Here is a 27,734-nt window from a genome sequence, read left to right as displayed (position 1 = left end):
CTGTGGCTAGAGTCGGCCACCAAAACTGGTTCTGAGCCAGGTGTAGGGTGCCTGTGACGCCGGGATGGCCGGCGCTGGGGTTGGAGTGTAGGAGCTCCAGGAGGTTCGTGCGCCAGTTCTTGGGCACATAGGTCCGGGATGGAGGGCAATTGGCAGGTGGTGGTGTGTGGGCGTTGGCCTGGGTTATTTCCGTCATAATGTCCCACTGGATGGGCGCGAGGATGTGGGCTTCGGAGATGATGGGTTCAGGGCTTGTGTCCGGGCCGGGTTCACGGAACATGCGGGACAGGGCATCGGCCTTGATATTCTTGGTCCCCGGCCTGTAGGTCACCGTGAATCTGAACCTCGTGAAGAACATGGCCCACCTCGATTGACGGGGATTCAGGCGTTTGGCGGCGCGAAGGTATTCCAAGTTCCGGTGGTCGGTGAGCACGGTGAACGGGTGTACCGCGCCCTCTAGCCAGTGCCGCCACTCCTCGAATGCTACCTTCATGGCTAGCAGCTCTCGGTCCCCCACGTCGTAGTTGCGTTCCGTCGGAGATAGCTTGCGAGAGAAGTATGCACACGGAAACATCTTGTTGGCCGGGCCCTGGCGTTGAGACAGTATGGCTCCCACCCCCGTATTAGAGGCGTCCACCTCTACTATGAACGGCCGGTCTGGATCCGGGTGGTGGAGAATGGGAGCTGAGGTGAAGCTCGCTTTCAAGCGCCGGAATGCCGTTATAGCTTCAAGGGACCAGGTAAGCCGAGTGGATGCTTTTTTGGTCATAGAGGTGAGCGGGGCCGCAATCGTGCTGAAACCACGGATGAAGCGGCGATAGAAATTAGCGAACCCCAGGAAGCGCTGTAACTCCTTCAGGCTCTGTGGTCGGGGCCACTGTAGTACTGCGTGCACCTTGGAGTCGTCCATGGCGACCCCCTCGGCTGAGATGACGTAGCCTAGGAAGGTCGTGGAGGTCTGGTGGAATTCGCATTTTTCGGCCTTGGCGTACAGACGGTGTTGGATGAGACATTTAAGGACTGCCCGCACGTGCTGGGTGTGTTCCTCCATGGTCTCTGAATATATAAGGATGTCATCGATGTATACGACCACCCAGCGAGCGGTCCAGCATGTCGCGGAACACGTCATTAATGAATGACTGGAACACCGCGGGACTGTTCGAAAGGCCGAACGGCATGACTAAATATTCATAATGGCCTGATTGGGTCGAGAAGGCGGTCTTCCATTCATCCCCCTCTCTGATCCGGATGAGGTTGTAAGCGCTGCGTAAGTCCAATTTCGTGAAGTATCGGGCCTGGCGGAGCTGTTCGAGAGCCGACGGCACGAGGGGAAGAGGATACCGGAACTTGACTGTCATGTCGTTCAGCGCCCGGTAGTCAATGCATGGGCGGAGGCCTCCATCTTTTTTCTTCACGAAGAAGAACCCGGAGGATGCCGGGGAGACAGAGGGTCGGATGAAGCCCTTCTGGAGCTCCTCCTCGATGTAGGTTTTCATGGCTGCCGTCTCTGGTTGCGACAGCGGGAAGATTCTCCCTCTGGGTGGAGTGGATCCAGGCAGAAGTTCTAAGGCGCAGTCACTGGGCCGGTGCAGTGGCAGTTCGGTGGCCCGAGTCTTGCTGAAGGCCGCCGAAAGGTCTTGGTATTCCGCTGGGAGTTTAGAGGTGGTGGAAGTGGAGCATACAGAGAGCGTGGTGCTGGGTCGTGGGGTTTTCGGAGGCAGTGGCTGGTGTCGGTGGCATGCTTCGCCCCAGCTTGAGATGTGCAGGTCTCTCCAGGAGATGACGGGGTTGTGAAGTTGGAGCCAGGGGAAGCCTAGGATGAGGGTGTGACGCGGGGAGCGGATGATGTGGAAAGGCAGGTATTCTTGATGGTGAGGGCCCACCTGCAGCCGGAGACGCCTGGAGATGTGCGTGATGTGGCCCTCACTGAGCGGCCTGCCATCTACCGCCTCCACTGCCAAAGGAAAAGCACATGGGGTCACTGGCACGTTATAGGCTTGCGCAAACTCCCTTGACATGAAATTGCCCGCGGCGCCGGAGTCGATTAGAGCAGACAGATTAATCATTTTCCCCCGTATTTCAACTTGTACTTGTACTACCGCGCAGTTCGAAGATTGAGGAATGAGCGGGTCAGGACTCACCGATGTGTTCCGTCTGCCGGGCGGCTTGTTGGGGCAGGCGGCCAGTCTGTGACCGGCTTCTCCGCAGTAGAGGCAGAGTTGGAAGCGGAAGCGTCTTGCTCTCTCCTCAGGCGTGAGGTGCGTGGCGTCAAGCTGCATGGGCTCGGGGTCCGCCGGTCGGGCTGTGCGAAGTGTCTCGTGCACGTGTCGGGCGGTGTGCGTAGGAGGTCGACGTGTCCGCATCAAATTGTCAATGCGGATGGACAGGTCAATGAACTCCGTCAAATCTCTCCCTTCATCACGGCAGGCGAGCTCGGCTTGTAGATCCGGATGCATTAAGAAACCTCCGCATTTTCCAGGATCTCCGTTAAACTTTTCCGGAAACGTGAGCCGCGGGCTGGTGACAGCTGGGGTCGCGATTGGATCGGTCGGCGGACGGGGCGCCGGTGCCGGAGGGTTCGGAGCCGCAGCGGAGCCTCGCAGACCTTGTAACGCCGCAGCGAGCTCTCCGATGAGCGAGGTAAGTCGTGTTAGTTGTTGGTGGTGTCCGGCGAGCTGCTGGGCTTGAGCGGAGAGCTGGGTGGCAAGCTGAGAGACGGCTGCTGGATCGCTTGGTGGCGAAGTCTTCTGTAATGATGAGCCGTAAGACTGAGGATCCATTTGCAGCTTTAATATATAATCTCGGAAACAACAGGCAGAGTTCAGTACCGGTAAACACGACAGTGTAGGAAAGGCAAAAACGTAGTCAGAACAACAGGCAAAAGGTCAGGGCAGGCAGAAATCAGTCGTGAGGCAAAATACAGAAACAGATCAAAAACCAGAAACAGGAATAATCAGACAACGCTCAGAATGATAGCCGCAGCAAATCAAGACTTCGCAATGGGATCAAGTTCGTTTGCTTATTTAAGTGCGCCAGCTGATAGAGAACAGCTGGTGCACTGATTAGGCTGAGCGGGGTGTAGTGGGAAGTGTAGTCCGGGAGCGCTTAGTACTCCGGAGACGATTCTCTCCGTTGTGGGTGCGGAGGTGAGGCAGGTGTGCTGATCATGACACTTTTGTTAGAAGACAGAGGTTCGAAGGACACCTGCATTCAAGGTAAGACCAACTCTGATAGTTGATCTTGTGTTGTCAACATAACCCGTGCAAACTAGGACACATTCCTTAGTGGGATTGTAGAAGGGTTTCCTACACAATCCGAAAACATGTGTCACTAAGGGACATGTATGTCAGTATAAATTGCTGTTAAAAAATGTCAATCTTTCTTTCAACACTAGATGGTAGCATAACTGCATTTATTTTGCTGCTGCCTGCATGGTCTGTCTAGAACCGCTCACTGCAGCACGAGCCTTTAAAGTCAGTGTGGGAATGAGGAAGTAATGATGAAGAACTATTTTAAAGCTGAAGAAACAAGAAGCTAAAGAAGCAAAGAGAGAGTGAGTTGAGGAATGTATACAAAATGTTACACAGAATACACACACATTCAAGTTGAGAAGAGGAGGTGGTCCTGTTTCATGTCACTATGTACTACGTCAGCTATATATGATTAAAATAACAATAAAAACTTGACACCCAAGTTCTAGTTCTGGCTCTCGGATTTTACACCTATACCTTAATTAATGTTTAATTATACAAACTCATCAGCACATCAGCTAGCAAAGATTAGCTGTGATATGTATTTAGAGTTTTTTTTTTGTTTATGATTTGTTTAATATTAAGAACAAGCAAAATTCATTGATAAAATTATTGAATTTACAAAGCATTAAACTGAAGCAAAGCCTCAGCATCCTCATTCTATTTCCCATGCATCTGAAGAGGTGGAGTTTATTCTTGGTCCAGTTCCTCTTTCTGTGGTGGGTTACAATGCACAGTAAATATCACAGCTACTGTATCAGAAGCACTTGTCTAGACTACATTTATTAAAGTGAGTTTTCCCATCCAGTTTAATGTAAAGAAATGCTTTTAGAAATTTTATTCCAATACCAGTGCCCCAGCAGAAAACAGCATGGTTAAACTTTCCTACTAGTCCCATGTGTCTCTACACTAACAAAATACCAAAAACTAATAATCAAATTCAAACATCAGAATGACTTTTAAAGATGAACACAAATTGAATTTATTAACAAAATAAGTGAGCAAAATAAAATACCACTTATTTATAAACTCACATTAAGTAAAAATGGATGAAATATAACAGTTGGGATGAAGGTTCACTAACTTCTACTTAAGACAATGTCACACCTTATCAAGATTAAATGTGAATTAAATGTTTAGCTTTAAACACTAAAAAAATTGTGTCTACCATGCCACCAAAAGTATGGGATCACTATAATTTTTTAACAAATTGTCTAACAATAAACACACAAACAAGTATAAACAAATTAAATAATTATCTGAGTTATATGAGGTCACTACATCTCTCTCAGACACATTACATCGTTTTCTTTTTCCCGCTTCTCTCTTTCCCACCTCTCCTGTTCCCACGTCTTTCCACCCCCACCAGCTTCATTATCTAACTTGGGATTCACACAACCTGTGCAGTCAATCATCCCAATATAAACATTCTATTGCATAGAAGTTTCTAGAACACAAGGACACATTAACATACAAAGTACGTACATTTGTGTATATCAAGTTCCCAGCATTGTATGTGCAACAAAAAATACAGTCCGTACATGAACATTCAAGTGAACGTTCAACATTTCGAGTGTGTTAGATAAAAAGGTTACAACTTCAACCTGCCATAAGAGTAGAGATACACAATCTGTGTTGGGGTCAGGGTGTAGCTACAGGACATGTAAAGCACATCATTGGTTGAGCCTAAAACAATTATGGTGCCACTGATCATAGCACTAACATAGTAGATATAAAAATTATTCTTATTAAAAAAAAACTTCTGTTACAGATGTTTCTGTTACGAAAGCGGGAACAAATCACTCCCATTCTCACGTCTCTTCACCGGCTACCATTATAGGATTCAGGATTAATGGGTCAGCACCAAGTTATTTATCAGATTTGATTAATCTGTATGCTCCATCAAGAGCACTAAGGTCTTGCCTGAAAACTTATTTTTACAGTCTGACTGTTAGGACTCAGCCGGGACTTTGGCCACGTGCATGTGCTTATGTTCTTCGTCACGTGTCTGCCCTGCCCTTGTCTGCTCCTTCCGTTTCCACACACCTGTTTCCCATAGTCATTACCTCGTCTATATAACCGTGCCGCGTTGCCTTGTGCAGCGCGGAATACACTGTTGTCTTTGTCCTGTCTAGTCTATTTCATGTTTCGTGTTTCCGCATTAATAAACCCACTTTGATTTGAGCTATCCTGCGTTTGGGTCCGTTTCTGCCCCGAGTCATGACACTGACTTTCGATGCCATGTGAGAGCTGCTTTCTTTTATTGTGTCTTAAGTGTGTTTCTATGTGTTTGTATTTATGAACATGTTTCCTTTTGTATGTACAGCACTTTGACAAACACTTGTTGTTTTTAAAAAAAAGTGCTTTAAAAATAAACTGTGACTTTGATTTTGACAGGTCTTAGTGATGTTTAAAAAAAAAGATAACAGACCACATCTTTTCCTCCTTTTATGTGATATAGTAACTAACAAGACTGAATTGAGAAAAGAAATGTTTTAGGGAAACAAGAATGAAAGGAAACTTACAATAACTTGCTTGCATAATTGCAAATCCCTTACACACCCCTTAACTAAATTGATGCAGCACCTTTTGCTTATAATACAGAGTCTATCTAAGTCTGGCTATAAGTCTACCAATTTAGCACCTTTCAATTTGCCTCTCTGTATTAGTTTCTGTTTTGTTTGCTGCCTGCACTTGTCTGTACCTCCATCATTGGATAATCATTTAGTTTTCCTCATTACCCTACAGAGTTTTCACAAATTTCTGCATCCTCATAGTAATTGTCCACATCATGTCTTTGTTCCTCAGCATCAACGTTAATATAGTCATCATCTGCAGCACTTCTTTGTTCAGCCTCTACATTAATGTAGTCATTATCCGAGTCCTCAGAATCATGTCTTTGTTCCTCAGCATCAACATTAATATAGTCATCATCTGCATCACTTCTTTGTTCAGCCTCTACATTAATGTAGTCATTATCCGAGTCCTCAGAATCATCCTTCTGGTAGAAAATGGTTTCTGCCTCTGCTTGGTGACACTCATATGTCTTTTTAGCACCTACAAATTAATTGTGACAAAATACACACAAGTTTACAGATAATTTTTGAGATAAAAATTCAATTTCCACAAGAATAATTCAAGTAATACATAAAAACACTTGTGTTGTGCTGTTATACAAAACTAATCAACGATGTTGATTACATCCTAAATGTTTTTAGTATTTTTATGCATCAGAAATTTGCAATATTTAACTTTTTATGAATTAAACAATGAAATATAATTTTTATTAATTTTAGGTTTTTTTTATTATTATTTTATAATTTGTAATGGTGCAGGTGCAACAATGCTTGGCAACCCTAACCCTAACCCATTCATTCTGCATGCAATGCTCCCTTGTATTGGAAATTGAACCCTCCAGTTTCCTACAAAGAGGGATAAGAAAGCTTATATGGTTGCCCTACTAACAGGCAAGTTCTGGCAGGGGCAACGGCAGTGTGGTAGCATCATCCGCAAAACGACCCCATGGTTGCCACACTACAAAGCAGTTTTGACCTCTCCTCTCCTCTGAATGCGCCAGGGTGCCCACTCAGTAACTAATTACACTATTGACTATGAGTATCTTGTGATGCCCCTGCAGTCTTTTAGCACTTTATCAATGAGGCTCTCACGGAGACACTGAACCACTATGTGTTCTCCTATCTTGACATCATTTGAATCCTAAGTAGCTCCCTTAAGGAGCAGATGGCACATGTTCACCGGGTCCTTCAGCTAAAGAAATCACATGAGCAATATTTCCTTCTTTGGCTTTGTCGTATCAAATTAAGGGATGAGTATGAACCCTGTTAAGTCTAGGGCAGTCAGGGAATAGCCTCAGCCCACCTTGGTTTGGGGAAGTCCAGTGGTTTCTGGGTTGTACATACTTCTTCTGGCATTTTGTGAAGAGTTTGAGAACCCTGATCAGTCCACTGTGTGCTTTGAGCAAGAAAATTTTGGGCAAGTTTGTACAGACACCCGAGGCACAGGAAGACATTCCAACATTGGTGTGGGAGCTGTCCTATCCCAACAATCTGGTTCCAAAAAAGGAGCTGCACCCTGTGCATACTTCTCTGACAGGCCAATGGCACCAGAAAGAAATGATGACATAGGGGACCATGAGCTCCTAGCTGTCAAGTTGGTCTTGGAGGAGTGGAGGTATTGGTTATAGAAGGCCAAGAATCTGTTCCTCATTCTCACAGACCACAAGAACATGACCTATATTCAGCAGGCCAAGTGGCTTAATCCATGGCAGGCCAGGTGGTCCTTGTTCTTTTTTCTGGTTTAACTTCATTCTATCATTTAAACCATATCATTTAAATTTAAAAAGGGTCAAAGAACATTAAATCAGATGTGCTGTCCAGCAGAGGACCCCTAACCCATAATTCCATCTCTCAAATTCGCAGACCCACTGCACTGGGGTTTGAAAGATGTGGTCCACCTGGCACTCCAACAGGAGCCCCAACAGCTGTTCGACCTATAGCGTGGCCCGGAACAAGGAGCCTTCAAACCCATCCACATGGTCTACTTCAAACCCTTCCCATACCAATGCGTCCATTGCCTCACTTTCCCTTTACTTTGTCACTGGCCTACCAGTGTGTCAGGGAATGATCAACAATCCCTCAACATGGGGAAAACATGTAATGTGGGTAGAGAATGTACATAAAACACTATCAAACTCGGCTTTGGGCATATTACCTTTTGAATGCCAGTTTGGCTACCTTACCCTAAGGAGAAAGAGCTAGGGGTCCTGGAAGCCAAACAAATGGTGGCCCAGTGTTGTAAGGTCTGGCAGAAGGCCAGAACAGCCTTGCCGGCAGCTGCCCAGAGGTGAACACATGTGGCTAATCGCACACTTGTGGGTCCGATCACAGCACATACTGGAACCAGTCTGCAGTCATGGTTATATCAGGAGCTGTTCCTAGGGGCACGGGTACTGTAACTTTGCAGGGGTTGCTCCACACCTGTGCGGCTGCTATTTAAACCTCATAGTATTTTCAGTCAGCGTGTGGACATAGTCTGTGCTACAGTATTAGCATGCTAGCTGCATTCATTCATTCATTCATTTTCTACCGCTTATCCGAACTTCTCAGGCATCATCAGGCATCAAGGCAGGATACACCCTGGACGGAGTGCTAACCCATCACTGAGATGCCAATCAACCTACCATGCATGTCTTTGGACCGGGGGAGGAAATCGGAGAACATGCAAACTCCACACAAAAGGCGGAGGCGGGAATCGAACCCCCAAACCTGGAGGTGTGAGGCAAAAGTTCTAACCAGTAAGCCACCATGCCCCCATGCTAGTGGCACTTAGAGTTAATTTTCTTGAGCTTAGGACTTTCAAAGATACTAAAGAAACTTGCCCTTGCATAAACCTTCACCATGTCACTAATACATACTATTTAAAATATCTATTTATATGGACTTTACCCCTTGGAAGCTTTGGTTTAGGTTGGTGCAACAGAAAAATGATCATAAATTACAGTCAGCTGTAAGATAATGTACAAACATTATTGAGTAAAACATAATTATACTTGTTCCATCTTAGAATTGATTTTTTTTAATACATTGAAACATTTCTGAGTTTTGATAACTCACGCTGTGAATCTCTCTTTGTGTCACTCTGAAGTTTCTGTCTTTTCTGTGACTTCACAAAGCTAATGATGACTGGAACTAAGATGAGAAGCAGTCCTGCTGTCACCCCGATACCAATGTATGGAGCTAGAGATGCTGAACGATAAATCAGTAAGTTCTTTAAATACTCAACGGCAAAACACAAAAAATAGACATCGTTTTAATATACCTTTCACAGCAACAAAAAGGGGTTCAGTGGCAATGGAGTTAAAGGTATGTGAAGACACTTTAACTTCATAAGTACAGCTGTACTTTCCCTGATGATCAAAATCTGCTTCGGGAAAAAGGAAGACAGCTGAGTGGTTAACAGCTGACTGAATTCTGGAGGTGTTGGATCCACTAAAGCCCAAATGGAAGGAACCTCCTGCATACTGAGGGTCAGTGGAGCAGATGATGGAGAAGCCATAGCCCTTGATCAATTCTGGTCCTTCAGGCCCATAGCGGTACCATCCATTAGCAGCAATGAAAGAGATATTTGGCTGCTGCAAGTTCACTAAAAGAAAACAGACTTGATTTGTCAGGATTTAAAATCTAAATCTATTAGCCAATTAATGTGTCTTGAATAAATGTCTAGAGAATATCACTCACCTACAGTGATGTTAATGGAGTTGCTCCTAGATGATGTAGAGTTACTTTCCTTGTATGAGTAGTCACAGGTGTACTGACCCTGATGTAAGGCATCTACAGTCAGAGTAAATGTTGTTGTAGTCTCTGCAGTTTGGTTCTTTATCAATTTCCCAGTTTTATACAAACTGAAGTCTACAGAGATGCATGGACTGGGTGTGGTACATTTGAACTGCAGGACTTCTCCAGGTGAAACCACAGCGTTTGGGGAGATCCGAGTCAGTGTTGGACTCTGCATGTCTTAAAGAAATATGTTTCATAATATTGTAAATGTATTCATTTTAAAAGGGGTACAAAATAAACACAAATAAATGCATACATACAAATAAACAACAAGAACTTACTTGAGCAAACAACACCTGCATCTGCATGACCTCCACAGTACTTTACTCCAAATCTACTGTGTGAACACTGATCTATGTAGCTCTCAGTTCCTTTACACTGAACATTACCCAGCCAGGTTGGTTCACTTCCCTGACCAATGCGGGAATATTGACTGAAATGAATATTGATTCAATATGCCTGACCTCTCAGACTGAGAATAAATCTCATTACTGTATAGAATATTATACCATTTGACCTCATATGAATCAACTTCTCTCATTTCTAAACCTTTATCAATAAAGATTTTAGGACTTTCACATAATAAATAATAAATATAATCTGCATTATATTATTAAATGTAACTCAGTATTAACACCTTTCAAATTCAGTTCATTACTATTTTAAGAAACCCACCACCTCGTCTCTGTTCATAGGTTAACAAATTTATTTCTAAGGACTATTATTGCCGCTCCAAAGAGAGGGAGAGAAGAAAGAAAAGCTATGTAAATATACACAGCCTGACCTCTCAGACTGAGTTAATATATGAAATGACAGAAGTTTTATTTATAAATTATTTTTGTTTGTAGCAGTTAGCTTGAGATATAAAAAGAAATAACATTAGAAACAAACTAAAATGTTCAGTCTGATAAATAATTAATTTAAATATCCTAACAAAATTCAATACACAGTCCCAACCGAACAATCAAATATGTGTTAGGTATCTACAGTAAAAAATGTAGTGTGGCACTACATTTCTACACATTTTACCAGAAAATTACTGCATTCAAGGCACAATGTTTAACATGCAGGTTTTACACAAAAATATTTAAGCCTGATAAGTGCAGGACACAAAAGATGTAATAAGAAATGGCTGTTTAATTTGACTCAATGAAAAATTATTTTCTAAAAAGATGTAGATGCACAGTGAGACATTTCTAGACTAGACTAGCCTTCACTCCCCATGAATATCACAAAACACTGCATACAGTGAAAACCCCACAAGACCTGCTGTACTGGAGATGCTCTGATCCAGTTGTCTAAACATCACAATTGGCCACAAATATTAAAGTTACTTATTAAAGTAACTCAGACACTTATTCATGCCTGCTTTTCATGTTTCCCACATCACCGTGAAAAGCTGACTGTTCTAAAATATCTCTCTGATGCCAATTTAACAAGATAATAAATGTTATTCACTTCACATATCAGTGGTTTTAATGTTTTGCCTGATCGGTGTACAACAGCTCAGAAACCCACAGCACTGTTGAACTTCCACAAATAGTAATTAATATTCTATGACAGCTTTATAATAATGTCTTTGTACTAATGCTGTAATTTCTATATCATCTCATCTCTAATGTAAATAACAGGACTCAAATTAAAAAGATGTTCCACATCATTAAATGTTACTCTAAATAAATAAACTGTATGATGTGTCTTCTGTTAACTAATCAAAGAAAAATAATTGATGTCAGATTGTTATTGTATAAATCACTTAAATAATCCTATAACAGCATTCACCCCTAGCTTTACTGGATGGCAAACAATAAAAGAGGTGTATTTTTCTGTATAATATTTTAGCTCTCCAATCTGAATGCCAAAATGACAGAATATACAATATAAACATAATAACACTGATGACAAAGTCATAATATAAAACTAATTACCTGAGCAAGTAACACCAGCATCTTCACCATGGTTACAGTCGTTTACTCCAAATCCTCTGTGAGTGCACTGTGTGATGGTGCTTTCATTTCCAAAACAAGCAACATCATCCAGCCATATTTCACCACATCCCTGACCAAAGTGGGCACTTTGATGAGCAGTGACAGCTTTACCACATCCAATCTGTCTACACACCACCTCTCTATCATTCAGGTCCCAGTAGTCATCACACACTGTTCCCCACTGGCCATTATGCAGGATCTCTACTCTACCAGAGCAGGAGTCGCTGCCACCAGCGAGTCGTATGTTAGTGCCATCTAAAACAAACATCAGAAAGCATGTTCATTGTTGTGATAATGGTGGGTAGTATGGATGATGAAGGAAATGAATTGTTAACTTCATGCTCATTAGATGAACCTTATCAATGAAATCTACACCAGGTTACGTATGTAACCCGGTTCCCTGAGAAGGGAACGAGACGCTGCGTCAGTGCTGACGCTATGGGAATGCTTCCTTGAGGAAGTTGTGTCTGAAGCTCTGTGTGCACACACGCCATTTAATGGCTCGGAAAGGACACGTGACGGAGTAATTACTCACCAGCAAGTCCATATAAGGGCATCTACGTCACGCTGCTCCAGCTCTCTTTGTCTGAAGGAAGCGCGAACGGATGCCTGGGACGTGGCCAGCAACGCAGCGTCTCGTTCCCTTCTCAGGGAACCGGGTTACATACGTAACCTGGTGTAGTTCCCTTTCGAGGGAACTCGATGCTGCGTCAGTGCTGACGCTATGGGAATGCCAATACCCACGCCGCCACGCACCGGTCGATGACTGCGCCAGAGGCCGTGAGAGAGCACGAGCAGACTGGGAACAGCACATCATAGGCCCCGCAGTACCTGGGACCCTGGAGTGGGGTCCAAGTCCAGGTCATAGAATCTGATAAAGGTGTGCAGAGAGGACCATCCTGCCGCAGCACAAATATCTTCAATGGGGACACCCCTGGCCAAGGCACTGGATGAGGCGATACCCCTAGTGGAGTGGGCCCTGATGCCAAGAGGTGAGGCATGACCGCGCACCTCATAGGCCTGAGTAATGGCCTCCACCACCCAGTGCGCCAGGCGCTGTTTGGAAACCGGATTACCCCTATTCCGGCCCCCAAAACAGACAAAAAGGGCGAAGGAGTTACGCGACGAGCTAGAGCGGTGGACGTAAGTCCTCAGGGCCCTTACCAAGCAAAGCAAGTGCAGCCTCTCCTGCTCCGCCGACTCATGGGGCGGGGGACAGTAGGCCTGCAGGATGATAGGACATCCAGCCATCCTGGGCACCTTAGGGACATATCCTGGCCTGGGGTGCAGGATAGCCTTGGACATGCCGGGGGCAAACTCTAGGCAGACGGGGGCGATCGACAAAGCCTGCAAATCCCAGACTCTCCTGAGAGAGGCCAAAGCAAGAAGCAGAGCCGACTTCAGGGTCAGAAACTTCTCAGAGGCTGACTCCAAGGGCTCAAAGGGGGCTTCCAGCAGCCCCTCCAGGACCACAGAGAGGTCCCATGAAGGAAGGCGTGGCCTAGAGGAAGGCCTCAGCCGCCTGACACCACGCAGAAAGCGAGAGACCAAAGGGTGCCTACCCAAGGAGGCCCCAAGCACAGGTTCGTGGTTCGCGGCAACTGCAGCCACGTACACCTTTAGAGTAGACGGGGACAGGCCCCGAGAAAAGCAAGACTGCAGGAACTCCAGCACTGTACCAACCGGGCAGTGAACTGGATCCTGAGAGTGCTCGTCACACCAAAGGCGAAAAAGCCTCCACTTCAGAGCATACAGTTTCCTAGTGGAGGGAGCCCTAGCATTTAGCAGAGTCTCTGTCACCTCAGTTGAGAGGCCTGCGTCTAGGAGCTGGTCCCCCTCAGGGGCCAGACCCAAAGCTTCCACATCTTGGGGCGGGGGTGAAGAATAGCCCCCTGCGCCTGAGAGAGGAGATCCCTCCTGACGGGAACCTCCCATGGAGTGCCATTCAGGAGGGAGACTAGGTCCGTGAACCAAACCCGAGAGGGCCAACGGGGGGCAACTAGGAGAAGGTTGACCCGGTCATGGCGCACTCTGGCTAGGACTTGCGGGAGCAGAGCTACCGGGGGGAAGGCGTACAGACGGAGCCTCAGCCACGTCCATACCAGGGCATCCAGGCCCAACGGGGCCGGGTGAGAGAGGGAGAACCACAGCGGACAGTGGGTCGACTCCTCTGAGGCGAACAAATCCACTTCCGCCCGGCCGAAAATCTGCCAGATTCGCTCCACCACGTGAGGGTGAATACGCCACTCCCCGGGCCTCAGCACCTGCCTTGACAGGAAGTCTGCCTCCCGATTTACACACCCTGGTATAAAAACCGCTCTTAGCGAAAGAAATCTGCCACGCCAACCTGAACAGGGGGTGTGAACGCAGACCGCCCTGATGGTTGATATAGGACACCACCGCGGTGCTGTCTGTTCGCACTAGGACAGGACAGCCCTTGAGGTGCGGGAGAAAGTGTTGCAATGCTAGAAACACAGCCCTCATCTCCAGACAATTTATGTGCCATGAGAGACAGGGGCCCTCCCATAGACCCTGGGCCGGGTGGCCGTCTAAGGCTGCGCCCCAGCCCGAGAGCGAGGCGTCCGTCGAAAGAGTCCTGCGACGGTGACACACCCCTAGAATGGGACCCAAGGCCAAGAACCGGGGTCTTTTCCACATAAGGAGGGTACGAAGCCCACGGCGCGTAACCCGTAAAACCCTGAGGGGATGCCCGCGAGAATGAAAGCCCGCCCCCTTGAGCCAGAGCTGGAATGACCTCATTTGAAGCAGACCCAAAGGAATAATGTTGGCTGCTGCTGACATGAGGCCGAGCACCCTCCGTGCCTCGGCAACAGAGAGGCTGCGGCCTAGCCAAATAGCTTTCACCGCTGACAAGATGGAGGACCCGAGTGGGAGACAGATGTGCCCGCATCGTGGTGGAATCCCAAACCACCCCCAGAAAGGTGGTTCTCTGAGAAGGAGAAAGCACACACTTTCCTGGGTTCAGCCTGAGTCCTAAGGACCTCATGTGGGCAAGCACAGCATCTCGATGCCTGGCTGCCATAGCCTCTGACTGGGCCAGAATGAGCCAGTCGTCCAGGTAGTTCAGTACACGGATGCCCTGGAGACGCAATGGTGCCAGGGCAGCATCCATGCACTTCGTGAACGTGCGTGGTGAAAGGGCTAGGCCAAAGGGAAGGACACGATACTGGTACGTTTCGCCCCCGAAAGCGAACCTGAGAAACTTCCTGTGCTCCGGCAGAATGCTTATGTTGAAATAAGCATCCTTGAGTTCGATCGTGACAAACCAGTCCTCGTATCTGATCTGGGACACGATCATCTTGAGCGTGAGCATCTTGAACTTGTAAGTCTTCAGAGTACAGTTCAGAGCCCGCAGGTCCAGAATTGGACGCAGCCCCCCGTCCTTCTTGGGAACAACAAAATATCGACTGTAAAAGCCGGAGTCCCGCTCTGGGAGGGGAACATGCTCTATGGCCCCTTTCTCCAGAAGTGAGAGGAGTTCCTCCCGGAGGAACACCGCCTGGAGCCCACCCACATTTGTGGGCAACACACCCTGAAAACACGGAGGACGGGAGGAAAACTGGATCCTGTACCCCTTTTCTACAGTATTCAGGACCCACTGAGACACCCCTGGCAGAAGTTTCCATGCTGCCAGGCTGCCTGACAGTGGTGTCAAACTTGTGCAGACCTCCCGGGTGCCCTGAAACAGCGCACCGTCAGGCGCAAACCCGGGAAGATCCGCACAAGAAAGGGGAGCCGACACAGGCTCCACTGCCCCCGAAACGACAAAGGCGGCCGGGCTGGAAGTAGGGGGAGCGTCTCTGAATAGGGCGCTCCCAGGAGCCCCTGCCCTCGGGCATCAGGACTCCTTCGTGGCCCGCTTGGCTGAGAGGACAGACCTAAGGTCTTCTCTCACCGGACGGGTCCGGGCCCGGGCATGTGAACCGGCCTCCCTAGTTTTAGATGGGGGGGCACGGGCCGCCACACTAGCTATTCTCACTGCCCTGAGTGAGCTAGAAGAGGGGGGGTGGCTAGATGATGGCCCAGGCTGCTCCCCACGGCGAGGAAGAAACTACTTGAACGCCGCTGACTGGCGTTTCACCTCCTGATGCCTGTCGACGACAGTACTAACTGCGTCACCGAACAAGCCCTGAGGTGAAACTGGGGCGTCCAGGAGAAAGGACTTATCCTTCTCCCTTATGCCCGTCAAATTAAGCCACAAGTGCCTCTCCGTGGCAACCAGCGCAGCCATAGTACGGCCTATAGAGCGGGCCGTCTGCTTCGTGGCACGGAGCACGAGATCAGTGGCGCGGTGGAGCTCGGACACCGCCTGAGGTCCCAGCCCTTCACCGCCATCCAGCTCTGCTAGCAGATCAGCCTGGTAGGCCTGCAAGACCGCCATGGTGTGCAGTGCTGCACCCGCTTGACCCGCTGCCTCATAGGCCTTACCCACAATGGCCGAAGTGGTCCTACATGGCTTGGATGGAAGGGCAGGTTTTCTCCATGTGGGCGATGCAGGGGAGAGATAACTGGCCAGCGTCTCTTCAACCCTCGGCATCGTTCTATACCCATGGTCTTCAAGCCCCATAATGGCTGAATAGTCTGACATGGCTGGAGAAAATACATGCGCCGAAAAGGGATTTTTCCAAGACCTTGATACCTCAGTATGGAGGTCTGGAAGAAATGGCAGACGCCTGCGTGCAGGTGGCTGATGGCCTGAAGTGAGAAAGCGGTCGTCCAGCTTAGAATGGGCGACACCAACAACCTCCTCAGGCCAATCTAAATTCAGCTTCTCAACAGCCCGAGTTATTACCTTGAGGAGCTCCTCGAACGCGACTGATTGCGTCGGCCGTTCTGAGGTGGAAAGCCCCTCCCCTTCGACATCGAGCTCCTCAGAGCCGGACGCGGAAAGCAGCATGCTCTCTTCCGGGTTGGGAGAAATCGCAGCGCGAGCTCCCGAATGCAAAACCGAGCGATCGGAGTCAGGGGAGAGGGCAAGAGAAAGGATAACACACGTCTCTTGCTCCGCCTCCACTAACTCAACTTGGGAACCCCATGATTGAAGCCGCCGCGCTGCCTCGGCAGACGCAGGACCCGAACCACGAGGCTCAGCCGAAGCTGAAAATACAGCCAGGCGGGATCGGAGCGTGCGGAGAGGGAATCCCTCACAATGCACGCAGCCGGCTCCCTCGAGAGCCGACCGGGCATGCTCCTCTCCCAAACACACCACACTAAGAGAATGCGCGTCGCCCGCCGTGATAAAGCGGGGGCACGGATGCACGCATCTCTTAAAGTGCTTAGACTGTAACATTTTGCCTAGTCTTTCCCTATTTTTTCTTTCCCTGCACTTGACAGACAGACAAATGACACACATACACAGAGCGCTTCCTGAAGACAAAGAAAGCTGGAGCAGCGTGACGTAGATGCCCTTATATGGACTTGCTGGCGAGTAATTACTCCGTCACGTGTCCTTTCCGAGCCATTAAATGGCATGTTTGCACACAGAGCTTCAGACACAACTTCCTCAAAGAAGCATTCCCATAGCATCAGCACTGACGCAGCGTTGAGTTCCCTCGAAAGGGAACCAACTTCAAAACCCTGCTCTCATATTCCCATAGAAGAAATCAATGGATGAGAAAGAATCAGACTCTATACCAAGACAGAAATGACGAATGGATCAAGATCAAGAATATTAAAATGATTAAGTTTTCTTTCTTTCTTTCTTTCTTTCTTTCTTTCTTTCTTTCTTTCTTTCTTTCTTTATTTATTTTTCTTTCTTTGCTTTTAAATTATTAATTTATAATTAATAATATTGCTTGTGTGTTAAAAGATTAGATGTGCTGAGTATGCTATTTGTAGGCTCTTAAAAAAAAAGCAACCCTCAGTGCTCAGAAAGATACCGCTGACAGTAATCTATAAAGGGAAACCACAACACTCATGGGGGAGGGACTTAGTTAGTAAGATGATATCATTGCAAGCTGATGCTTTTTGAAAGTAATGCATACCATAAAGAATACAACTGGTCACTGACCACAGGGTTACCAGTTTTGGGAAAGAGGAATGGAAAGTAATGTTGGTTTTAAAGTCACTAAGAATGCTGTATTGGTGAAAGCCTTGGAAATTTTAAAAGCTTGTCTTGAATTACATTGTGTGTGCATTCTAGTGTAAACAAGCTGTGCATGTTACACTTGGAGAGTTTTTCTTGGTTTGTTATAACCTTTGCATTTTAATTACTTTTACTTATTCTAATAATGTTTGTTTATTTGAAGGAGATTTCATTTGTAAATTTCTTTTATTTTACTTTACATATATTACACACATTTATCTACAGTATATTACACTACTTTTAATAAAAACAAGGCCTCCCGTTTTGAGGACCATGAAATGACAAAAAGGTCTAAGTCAGCCTTCATTTAAAGATTCAAACAATAGAGTAAGCAGAAGAACTTAAAGAGGATCCTTGTTAGAAGACTGAGGGACTTCGAAGGACACCTGTGTTCAAGGTAAGACCAACTCTGATAGTTAATCTTGTGTTTTCAACACTAACTCATGTAAAACAAGGACACATTACTTAGTGGGATTTTGGAAGGGTTTCCTATGCAATCTGGAAACATGTGTCACTAAGGGACACGTACATCAGTATAAATTACTTCATGATGTTAATTAAGCATAATGAATCTTATTACTGTATAGAATATTATAGCATTTGCCCTCATATGAATCCATTTCTCTAATGTCTAATCCTTTATCGATAATGATTTCAGGACTTTCACATAATGAATAAGAAATATAATCTGCATTATATCATTAATATAACTCAGTATTAATACCTTTCAAATTCAGTTCATTACTATTTTAAGAAACCCACCACCTGCTAACTCTAGCTTTAATGCTAACTCTAGCTCTAGGAGGTGGAGATTTGTGTACACTTAATTAAGGAGTAAGAAAATAGAAATGTTGCTAAACACACCTACTTTTGTTTAATGCACCTTTGCTATCTATAGTTTATAGTTTTCAGAGTTGGATGTCTGATCTAGAGAGAAAAGTAAGTTGATTTAAATGAAAATTAGACTTACCAGCCAGCAGAGAAGCTCTAAGAACACCGACTGTAGAGAGAAATAAAGAAGAGGAAGTTCATGAAGCCAGAACTCCAGAACAATCAGAACTGTCCATTTTATTAGTAACACTAGTTTGTATGAGTCTGTACTCTTATCCTGTTGTAGCCCATTCACCTCAAGGTTTGATATGTTGTGCCTATTGAGCTCAGGCGGCATCAGCAATGAGCAGGAATTTGTCCACCCAAAGTTTTTTTATTTTATGGAAAACAAAATACAGAAAATAACAGCATGGTTTTTGAATCAGATGGAGGTGAAAGACAATGGACATTGATCTGTCTGTCGCAGCCCAGCCCACAGTAACCTTTTGTGAAAAATATTAAACATTTTACAAAATGTTTATGATTATTCTATTAGATTTTTGTTAATGTTAAATTCAGATTCAATTCATCTGTATAGCACTTTTAACAATTCCCATTGTCTCAAAGCAGTTTTACAGAAGTATATATATATATATATATATATATATATATATATATATATATATATATATATATATATATATATATATATACTGTATAAAAATAAGAATGAAAATAAATATATGAATACACACAATTAAAGTTTAAAATAAATTTAAAAATATTTATATATTTATTTAAAATTTAAAATACTATAAATCCATCCTTATCCCTAAAGAGCAAGCCAGAGACTTCAGTTAACCTGCTTTGTAAATGTCTTCATCCGGAGAATGTTTTCACATTAAAATAAATATTTAAATTCTGGCATCATCCAAAGCATAGTAAGAAATTTCTAGATTGAAAATAGAAATAGATATTATTTTTTTAAAAATATCCTAAGTTATTTACTTTAGGGGTGCTAAGCACCCAATGAGCCCCATTGCCACCACCCACCCTCTTTTCACACAACAACAAAAATATGTCTATTGAAAAAAAACTTTATCATTTTAACATTGATTCAACTAACTCCAAAACTCAGATTTTTTTTCTTTTTTCTTTGAGACCTTTTCAGAACACCAGCTTAATTGTGAGAGTTCACACAGACAGCCCCCTGTAACAAACACAAAACCTTGTTCACTCGGTTGGTTTTCCTGACCGTTAACTCCATGTGTCTCCTTTTGTATCAACAGTCATCAGATTCAACTTTATTGTCATTGATCAAAGTAACAGGTACTTGGACAACAAAATGTAATTCATCTTCTGTAAATTATTTACAAATGGCCATCTATCAAATTAACGATAAACTTTAACAAGAGATGCACGTATGCACTACACAGGTACGCAGTTTATTTGTCGCACTGCTGTTTCTGTTTCATGCTCTAGAAGTTAATAAACAGAACTGCATGCGTCTTGTGGAAGAACATTGTAATCGGTGCTACTTATCTCCGTTTATGACTATGGACGAGTCACCCAGGTCCTGTGCTACTCCACAGCGGCGGCGACGCGCTGGACTAAAATAGTCCGAAAATGTTTTCATTTTCATCCTTAACACACATTTCATACCACAAACTACTGAGTATGTTTTGGATATTATTTAACCTTGTAAAAGATGAACAAAAATTTAAGAAAAACAACATTTCTTACTCCACGTTTTAGGGGTGCTGAGCTCCTTTTTAGGGGTGCTGAAACACCTCTAAAAAGGTGCTTGCCTCGTCCATGCCAAAGGATATACTTCACACGTAAAATGTGGAAATTATACAATAACATTAACCAAAAGACAAACGCATTGATATAAATGTTGAATTTAATGTGAGGTGAAGATTCATCATCCTCGTCCTTAAGATTTAAAATTTGATGCTAATTACAACATTCCCTGCTGCTTTCTTCTCACAATGAAACTCATGAGGTAATGACAAATGATGTTTTATGTTTCTTCACGCAACCAAAGAGGTGGTTTATTTATGGTCAGTTCCTGTTAAAGTGAGCCAAAAAACCTCAAACTATTTTTGCTACATAAAAAACTTGCACTCTTGTCATGGTGACACTCTTAAACAAAGTGTTGACCAGTTCCTTGTTCTAAAAAAAGCAGAAACCATAAAACTAAGATTGAAACAACAACATTAGCAACACTGCAAGTGCATGCAAAGAAATTCTGCAAGGTTTAAAGCAACACTTCAGAAAGTCTGCTTGTGAGTGTGAAGTTGAACTGAAATTTATCCTTCATGATATGATTTGTCTGATTTCCTCCTTTACTTCCTGTCAATTCCTATTTAAGGGTGTTTTCAGGTTTTAGATATCATGAAGAGTTTAATGATGAGAAAGTGTAAAACCTACCGAATTGTACAATCCAAGGAGAAGAGCTGATCAAATGACACAGAAAAGCCATTTGGTCATAGACAATCCAGTAACCAGAAAAAGTCTGAAGTAAATGTACACAAATTAATTTTGTGTTTAAATCCACATTTGTCATTTAGTTGAAGCTTTCGTCATTTTGTGGACAATAAATTCAAATGTCTGACTGAAGCTGACTTCTTAAGACAAATGATGATTTTTAGAAAATGTAAAAGCTCAACAAATACTTAAATAATTTTGTTTACATTTCAGGTTAGTGATTTTGTATCAGTAACAATGAATGTTTTTCTAGTTAGTTAAAGAAGCCTATTTTCTCTGCAACAACTCGACACTAAGCATTTTATTATCAACCAGCACTAGAATCAAATTTATCATCTTTCTGAAATGTTGAACTTATTCCATCATGTTCATTTGTGACAAAAAATAAAATAAAAATAAGACCACTTTTCTTTCCAGAACGGCCTTCGTGTTTCCTTAAATATAACACATGGTGGTGTTTGAGAGAAAAAAACCCAAATGTGTGAAAGCAACAACTCAAGAAATGTGTGTTGGTATAAAACGATCTACACCTAAATGATCACTGTTTAAATTCAATTCTATAAATTCGAGTTGCATGAAAGAATAGAGCTTATTTCATTATGATCAGAAATACACACAAAACATCAGTCTGTAATAAAAATTATTTTCATCATCATCATCATCCAGTTCACGGTACAAGAGAAACAATATTTGTGCGTTTGAATGTGTAACAAGTGTTGGAGCAGAACAGAAAAAAAAAGAGAACAGAAGACTTTGTGCTGGAGGCCGTGTGACATCGACATGTTTTAAGATGTGTGAAATGATGTGGCTCACTGGCAGTGATAGTTTTTGGGCGGTGTTCTAACATGGTCTTGTTCACGTTTACTAAACACCAAAAGGAAGTTCAGAGGAAGCCGAAACACGTTGAGATTCGAGATTCTGTGCAAGCCGCGTGCATAGTCAAAATGAAACGTGGAAGTCTTTCAAGCATCTTAATATCTGTTTAATTTTGTGAAGAGGTATCGCACACAGGTACATTGACGATTTAGAAGTGAGGATGCATGTGTCATAGCTTTTAGATGCTCATGGTGGTGGTACCTCAGGGGGAAATAGTCTAGGACTCCAAAAGTTCAGTTTGGTGTTCCTGACTATTAAAAAAGTCACTGACTTCAGGAGGATGGAACAAAAATTAAATTAAAATGAAAATCTGACAAAAGTAATAATAAATAAAAATTCTATGAATGTTAACCAATAAAAGTCAGACATTGCTTTTCAACCATGCTTCAACAGAATTATTTAAAAAATAATTCAAGGTTAATTGAAGGTGTGTCAACTAATTAGCATCACAGGTGTCTACAATCTTGTAATCAGTCAGTGGGCCTATATATAGGGCTCCAGGTAGTCACTGTGTTGTCTGGTGACATGGTGTGTACCACACTCAACATGGACCAGAGCAAGTGAAGGAAAGAGTTGTCTCAGGAGATTAGAAAGAAAATTATAGACAAGCATGATAAAGGTAAAGGCTATAAGACCATTTCCAAGCAGCTAGATGTTCCTGTGACTACAGTTGCACATATTATTCAGAAATTTAATATCCATGGGACTGTAGCCAACCTCCCTGGATGTGGCCGCAGGAGGAAAATTGATGACAAATCAAAGAGACTGATAATCCGAATGGTAGCAAAAGAGCCCAGAAAGACTTCTAAAGAGATCCAAAGTGACCTTCATGCTCAAGGATCATCAGTGTCAGATCGCACCATCCATCGTTGTTTGAGCCAAAGTGGACTACATGGGAGATGACCAAGGAGGACACCATTGTTGAAAACAATGAAAAAGCTAGACTGGAATATGCCAAGCTACATGTTGACAAGCCACAAAGCTTCTGGGAGAATGTCCTATGGACAAATGAGACAAAAATGGAACTTTTTGCCAAGGCAAATCAGCTCTATGTTCACAGACGAAAAAATGAAGCATGTCAAGAAAAGAACACTGTCCCTACTGTGAAACATGGAGGAGGCTCTGTTATGTTCTGGGGCTGCTTAGCTGCATCTGGCACAGGGTGTCTTGAATCTGTGGCAGGGTACAATGAAATCTGAAGACTATCAAGGGATTCTAGAGAGAAATGTGCTGGCCAGTGTCAGAAAGCTTGGTCTTAGTCGCAGGTCATGGGTCTTGCAACAGGACAATGACCCAAAACACACAGCTAAAAACAGCCAGGAATGGCTAAGAGGAAAACATTGGACTATTCTAAAGTGGTCTTCTATGAGCCCTGACCTCAATCCTATTGAGCATTTTTAGAAAGAGCCTAAACATGCCATCTGGAAAAGACACCCTTCAAACCTGAAACAACTGGAGCAGTTTGCACATGAGGAGTGGGCCAAAATACCTGCTGAGAGGTGCAGGAGTCTCATTGACAGTTACAGGAATTGTCTGATTGCAGTGATTGCCTCAAAAGGTTGTGCAACAAAATATTAAGTTAGGGGTACCATCATTTTTGTCTAGTCCTGTTCCATGAGTTTATTTTTTTAAATAATTCCATTGAAGCATGGTTGAAAAGCAATGTCTGACTTTCATTGGTTAACATTCATAGAATTTTTATTTATTATTACTTTTGTCAGATTAAAGTTTTTTCTGTGACCATTGTGAGTTTTTCTTTCATTGACCTAAGGGTACCAACAATTTTGTCCACATATGTATTTCCTTCTCAGATCCCATGGGGACTTGTTTCCACTCAAGATCATAAGACTGCGGGACGTTGTTTCGATCCAGTGTAAGTGCTTAGACAGTGGCTATTAACTTCCCTGCTTGCCAGATGTTGGGTTGTTACTCTGGTCCAGGGGTCGGAAGCCCGCAGCTCTGGAGCCACAAGTGGCTCTTTCATCTCTCTGCTGTGGCTCCCTGTAGATTTGGAAAATAAATATTTAATTTAAATTTATTTTATTTTAGTTTGTTAGTTTTTAAAAAAATGTAATTCTAAATTGTAAGATGATGATGATGCTCTTGTAACATTAAAATAAACAGTGTTTACTTTTTTTGTCGCTCAAAATATGCGTCAGACGTGTTTTTGGTTTGCTGCAGCCGGCAAGTTAAAATGTTGATGTCATGCAGGGCTGTCAAGTGTCACACATTAATGTGACAGTTCCTCATTTGTTTTTTTTGTCACGCTCTCACGCCACACACTGTATTTGTCATGCAGAAAAACTTTTTTACTATTTATCATATATTAATAAGCCACAGCACCCTTATGTATCAGTCAGCAACGCTGTCTCTATTGAACCGGGCAGAAATCTAGCGCGTCTCAGTTCTTAGTCGAGCCTGACACTTATCAGCCAATCAAAAAAAAGAGGCTACACAATAGCCAATCAAAAAATAGCACTATCCGTGAAAAATTTAACACAACAACCAATGAAAAAAAGGGGTTGGAGATGTCACGCTTGCCTGTCTTCAAAACTGGAGAGCCCTGGTCATGAATATGAAGAGGACTCAATTAGACATTAAACATTTTATTTGAAAGTAACCTTCAACCCAGTGTCTTTTTTGTTAAAGTTAGTTCAAACTGTTCAAAATATTTTTGTTTCTTGCAGAAATAAAATTTTGTTTACTCGGTAGCAGTTCATTGATTTCATAAATGCAACACACTACAGTTTTTTCTATACTTTCCATAAAGGTAAAAAACGATATATGCAGTGTTCTTCATTTTAGATGTCAAATCATAATGGTTTTGTGGCTCCCTGTGTATTTTTTTCTATGGGGAAACGGGTCAAAATGGCTCTTTGAGTGTGTAAGGTTGCTGACCCCTGCTCTGGTCACAATCATCATCATCATCATCATCATCATCATCATCAAAAAAAGCAAACAAGGATATTGAGAAACCAGTTAATGTTTTGCACAAATTCACAGTATTTTGGATACAAAGTGAAGTAAGAATGCCATATTGGTGAAAGGCTTGGAAATGTATAAAAGCTTGTCTTGAATTACATTGTGTGGGCATTCTAGTGTAAACAAGCTCAGTGCATGTTATACTCTGTGTGCATCACAGAACAAGTGTTTCTTGGTTTGTTATAATCTTTGCATCTTAATTACTTTTACTTATTCTAATACTGCTAATTATTTGAAGGAGATTTTATTTCTAAATTTCCTTTAACTTTACATATATTACACACATTTTATCTATATTACACTTTTAATAAAAACAAGGCCTCCAATTTGCGAGTATCCTGAAAAGACAAAAAGGTCTAAGTCTGACTCCTTCATTTAAAGATTCAAACAATAGATTAGGTAGAAGAACTTGAAGAGGATCCTTTGTTAGAAGACCAAGGGACTTCGAAGGACACCTGCGTTCAAGGTAAGACCAACTCTGATAGTTGATCTTGTGTTTTCAACATAACCCGTGCAAACTAGGACACATTCCTTAGTGGGATTGTGGAAGGGTTTCCTACACAATCCGAAAACGTGTCACTAAGGGACACGTACATCAGTATAAATTAGTTCAGCAAACATGTCAATCTTTCTTTCAACACTAGATGGTATCATAACTGCATTTATTTTGCTGCTGCCTGCACGGTCTGTCTAGAACCGCTCACTGCAGCACGAGCCTTTAAATTCAGTGTGGGAATGAGGTAATGATGAAGAACTATTTTAAAGCTGAAGAAACAAGAAGCTAAAGAAGCAAAGAGAGAGTGAGTCGAGGTATGTGTACAAAATGTTACACAGAATACACACACATTCAAATCGAGAGGAGGAGGTGGTCCTGTTTCATGTCACTATGTACTACATCATACTACATACTACATCAGCAATATATGGTTAAAATAACAATAAAAACTTGACACCCAAGTTCTTTTTCTGGCTCTCAGATTTTATGCCTATCCCTCGAGTGCGTGGGATGAATCATATCACTTCCATCTGCTTTGGTGGCCACAACAAAGCAATCTGGTCTCCAAGCAGCACCTTATGCAAAGTAGTGGTAGCTAGCTCCTATACCTTTGAGGCCTGCTGTGTGCCTTCACCTCTAGGGATTATGGCTTGCTACACTAGATGTATCGCTTTGTCCTGGACTCTGACTAGGGAAATTGCTCTCCAGGAGATTTGTGCTGTGGCGGTTTGGTCCTCTCTGCATACCATTATCAGTTTATATAAGCTGGACCTAGACCCCACCCAGGGTCCTGGGTGTTACATCATAGTAAAACTAGGATATGTGTTTTTATTTTGTATTTTATTGTATTAATGTTTAATTATACAAACACATCAGCTAGCAAAGATTTACTGTGATATGTATTTAGAGTTTTTTGTTTATGATTTGTCTTAATATTAAGAACAAGTAAAATTCATTGATAATATTGAATTTACAAAGCATTAAACTGAAGCAAAGCCTCAGCATCCTCATTCTTTTTTATTTCTTTTTTTTTTTTTCTTCTACACTCCCGTGTTTTTGTGTCTACCACGCCACCACCAGTATGGGTTCACTATATTTTTTCCTTACAATTTTATTTAACAAGTTGTCTAACAATAAACATACATAAACAAGTATAAACAAATTAAATAATTATCTGAGTTATTTGAGGTCACTACATCTCTCTCAGACACATTACATCATTTTCTTTTTCCCGCTTCACTCTTTCCCACCTCTCCTGTTCCCACATCTTTCCGCCCCCACCAGCTTCATTATCTAACTTGGTATTCACCCAACCTGTGCAGTCAATCATCCCAATATAAACATTCTATTGCATAGAAGTTTCTAGAACACAAGGACACATTAACATACAAAGTACGTACATTTGTGTATATCAAGCTCCAAACATTGTCTGTGCAACAACAAATACAGTCCGTACATGAACATTCAAGTGAACGTTCAACATTTTGAGTGTGTTAGATAAAAAAGTTACAACTTCAACCTGCCAAAAGAGTAGAGATATGGCTATAAACCACCCCGTGTCTGATTTATGTGGTTACACAATCTGTGTTGGGGTCAGGGTGTAGCTACAGGACATGTAAAGCACATCATTGGTTGAACCTTAAACAATTATGGTGCCACTGATCATAGCACTAACATAGTAGATATAAAAAGTATTCTTATTAAAAAAAAACTTCTTTTACAGATGTTTCTGTTACGATTATATAATTCATTTTAAAATTTTGGTGCTTGTTTTAAAATCTCAATGGGTCAGCACCAAGTTATTTATCAGATTTGATTAATCTGTACGCTCCATCAAGAGCACTAAGGTCTGCTGACCATTTGCTTTTAGCTATTCCAAGAGTAAAACTGAAGAGCAGAGGGGACCGGGCCTTTGCAGGGGTGGCCCTGAAGCTCTGGAACAGTTTGCCTCTCTCCATTAGACAGGCTCAAACACTTGAGGTCTTTAAATCTGGCCTGAAAACTTATTTTTACAGTCTGACTGTTAGGAGTCAGCCTGGACTTTGGCCACGTGCATGTGTTTTTGTTCTTCGTCACGTGTCTGCCCCACCCTTGTCTGCTCCTTCCGTTTCCACACACCTGTTTCCCATTGTCATTACCTCGTCTATATAACGGAATCTACTGTACTGTTGTCTTTGTCCTGTCTAGTCCGTGTCATCGGGAATCAAGGCAGGATACACCCTAGATGGAGTGCCAACCCATCGCAGGGCACAGACACATTCATTCACTCACATACTACAGACAATTTTCCAGAGATACCAATCAACCTGTCTTTGGACCGGGGGAGGAATCCGGAGTACCCGGAGGAAACCCCCGAGACACGGGGAGAACATGCAAACT

At 43.3% G+C, this 27,734-nt stretch overlaps 1 protein-coding gene across 1 annotated transcript; it reads right to left on the bottom strand.

The window, feature by feature from the left end:
• Positions 1-4,208: 4,208 nt before the first annotated feature.
• On the bottom strand, positions 4,209-18,722 carry LOC113636528. Its single transcript, XM_047801010.1, has 6 exons — positions 18,672-18,722; positions 11,536-11,850; positions 9,509-9,784; positions 9,090-9,413; positions 8,885-9,016; positions 4,209-6,308 (listed from the first exon to the last, which is right to left on the bottom strand). Exons 3-6 carry the CDS (start codon positions 9,780-9,782, stop codon positions 5,989-5,991), a joined length of 1,050 nt encoding a protein of 349 aa, XP_047656966.1. The 5' UTR covers positions 9,783-9,784; positions 11,536-11,850; positions 18,672-18,722; the 3' UTR covers positions 4,209-5,988.
• Between the last annotated feature and the right edge of the window lie 9,012 nt (positions 18,723-27,734).

Source organism: Tachysurus fulvidraco, chromosome 15 (assembly GCF_022655615.1).
Source record: "Tachysurus fulvidraco isolate hzauxx_2018 chromosome 15, HZAU_PFXX_2.0, whole genome shotgun sequence".
Lineage (NCBI taxonomy): Eukaryota > Metazoa > Chordata > Actinopteri > Siluriformes > Bagridae > Tachysurus > Tachysurus fulvidraco.
This window is presented reverse-complemented; position numbering and strand designations above follow the sequence as displayed.

What these genes read in the sequence shown, in the direction of transcription:
- LOC113636528 (XM_047801010.1), bottom strand. Translation starts at nt 9,782, where the DNA reads ATGCAGAGTCCAACACTGACTCGGATCTCCCCAAACGCTGTGGTTTCA. An exon ending in CTCCATTAACATCACTGTAG is followed by an intron (nt 9,414 to 9,508) that starts GTGAGTGATATT and finishes GTTTTCTTTTAG; the next exon opens with TGAACTTGCAGCAGCCAAAT. An exon ending in CCTTTTTGTTGCTGTGAAAG is followed by an intron (nt 9,017 to 9,089) that starts GTATATTAAAAC and finishes TTTATCGTTCAG; the next exon opens with CATCTCTAGCTCCATACATT.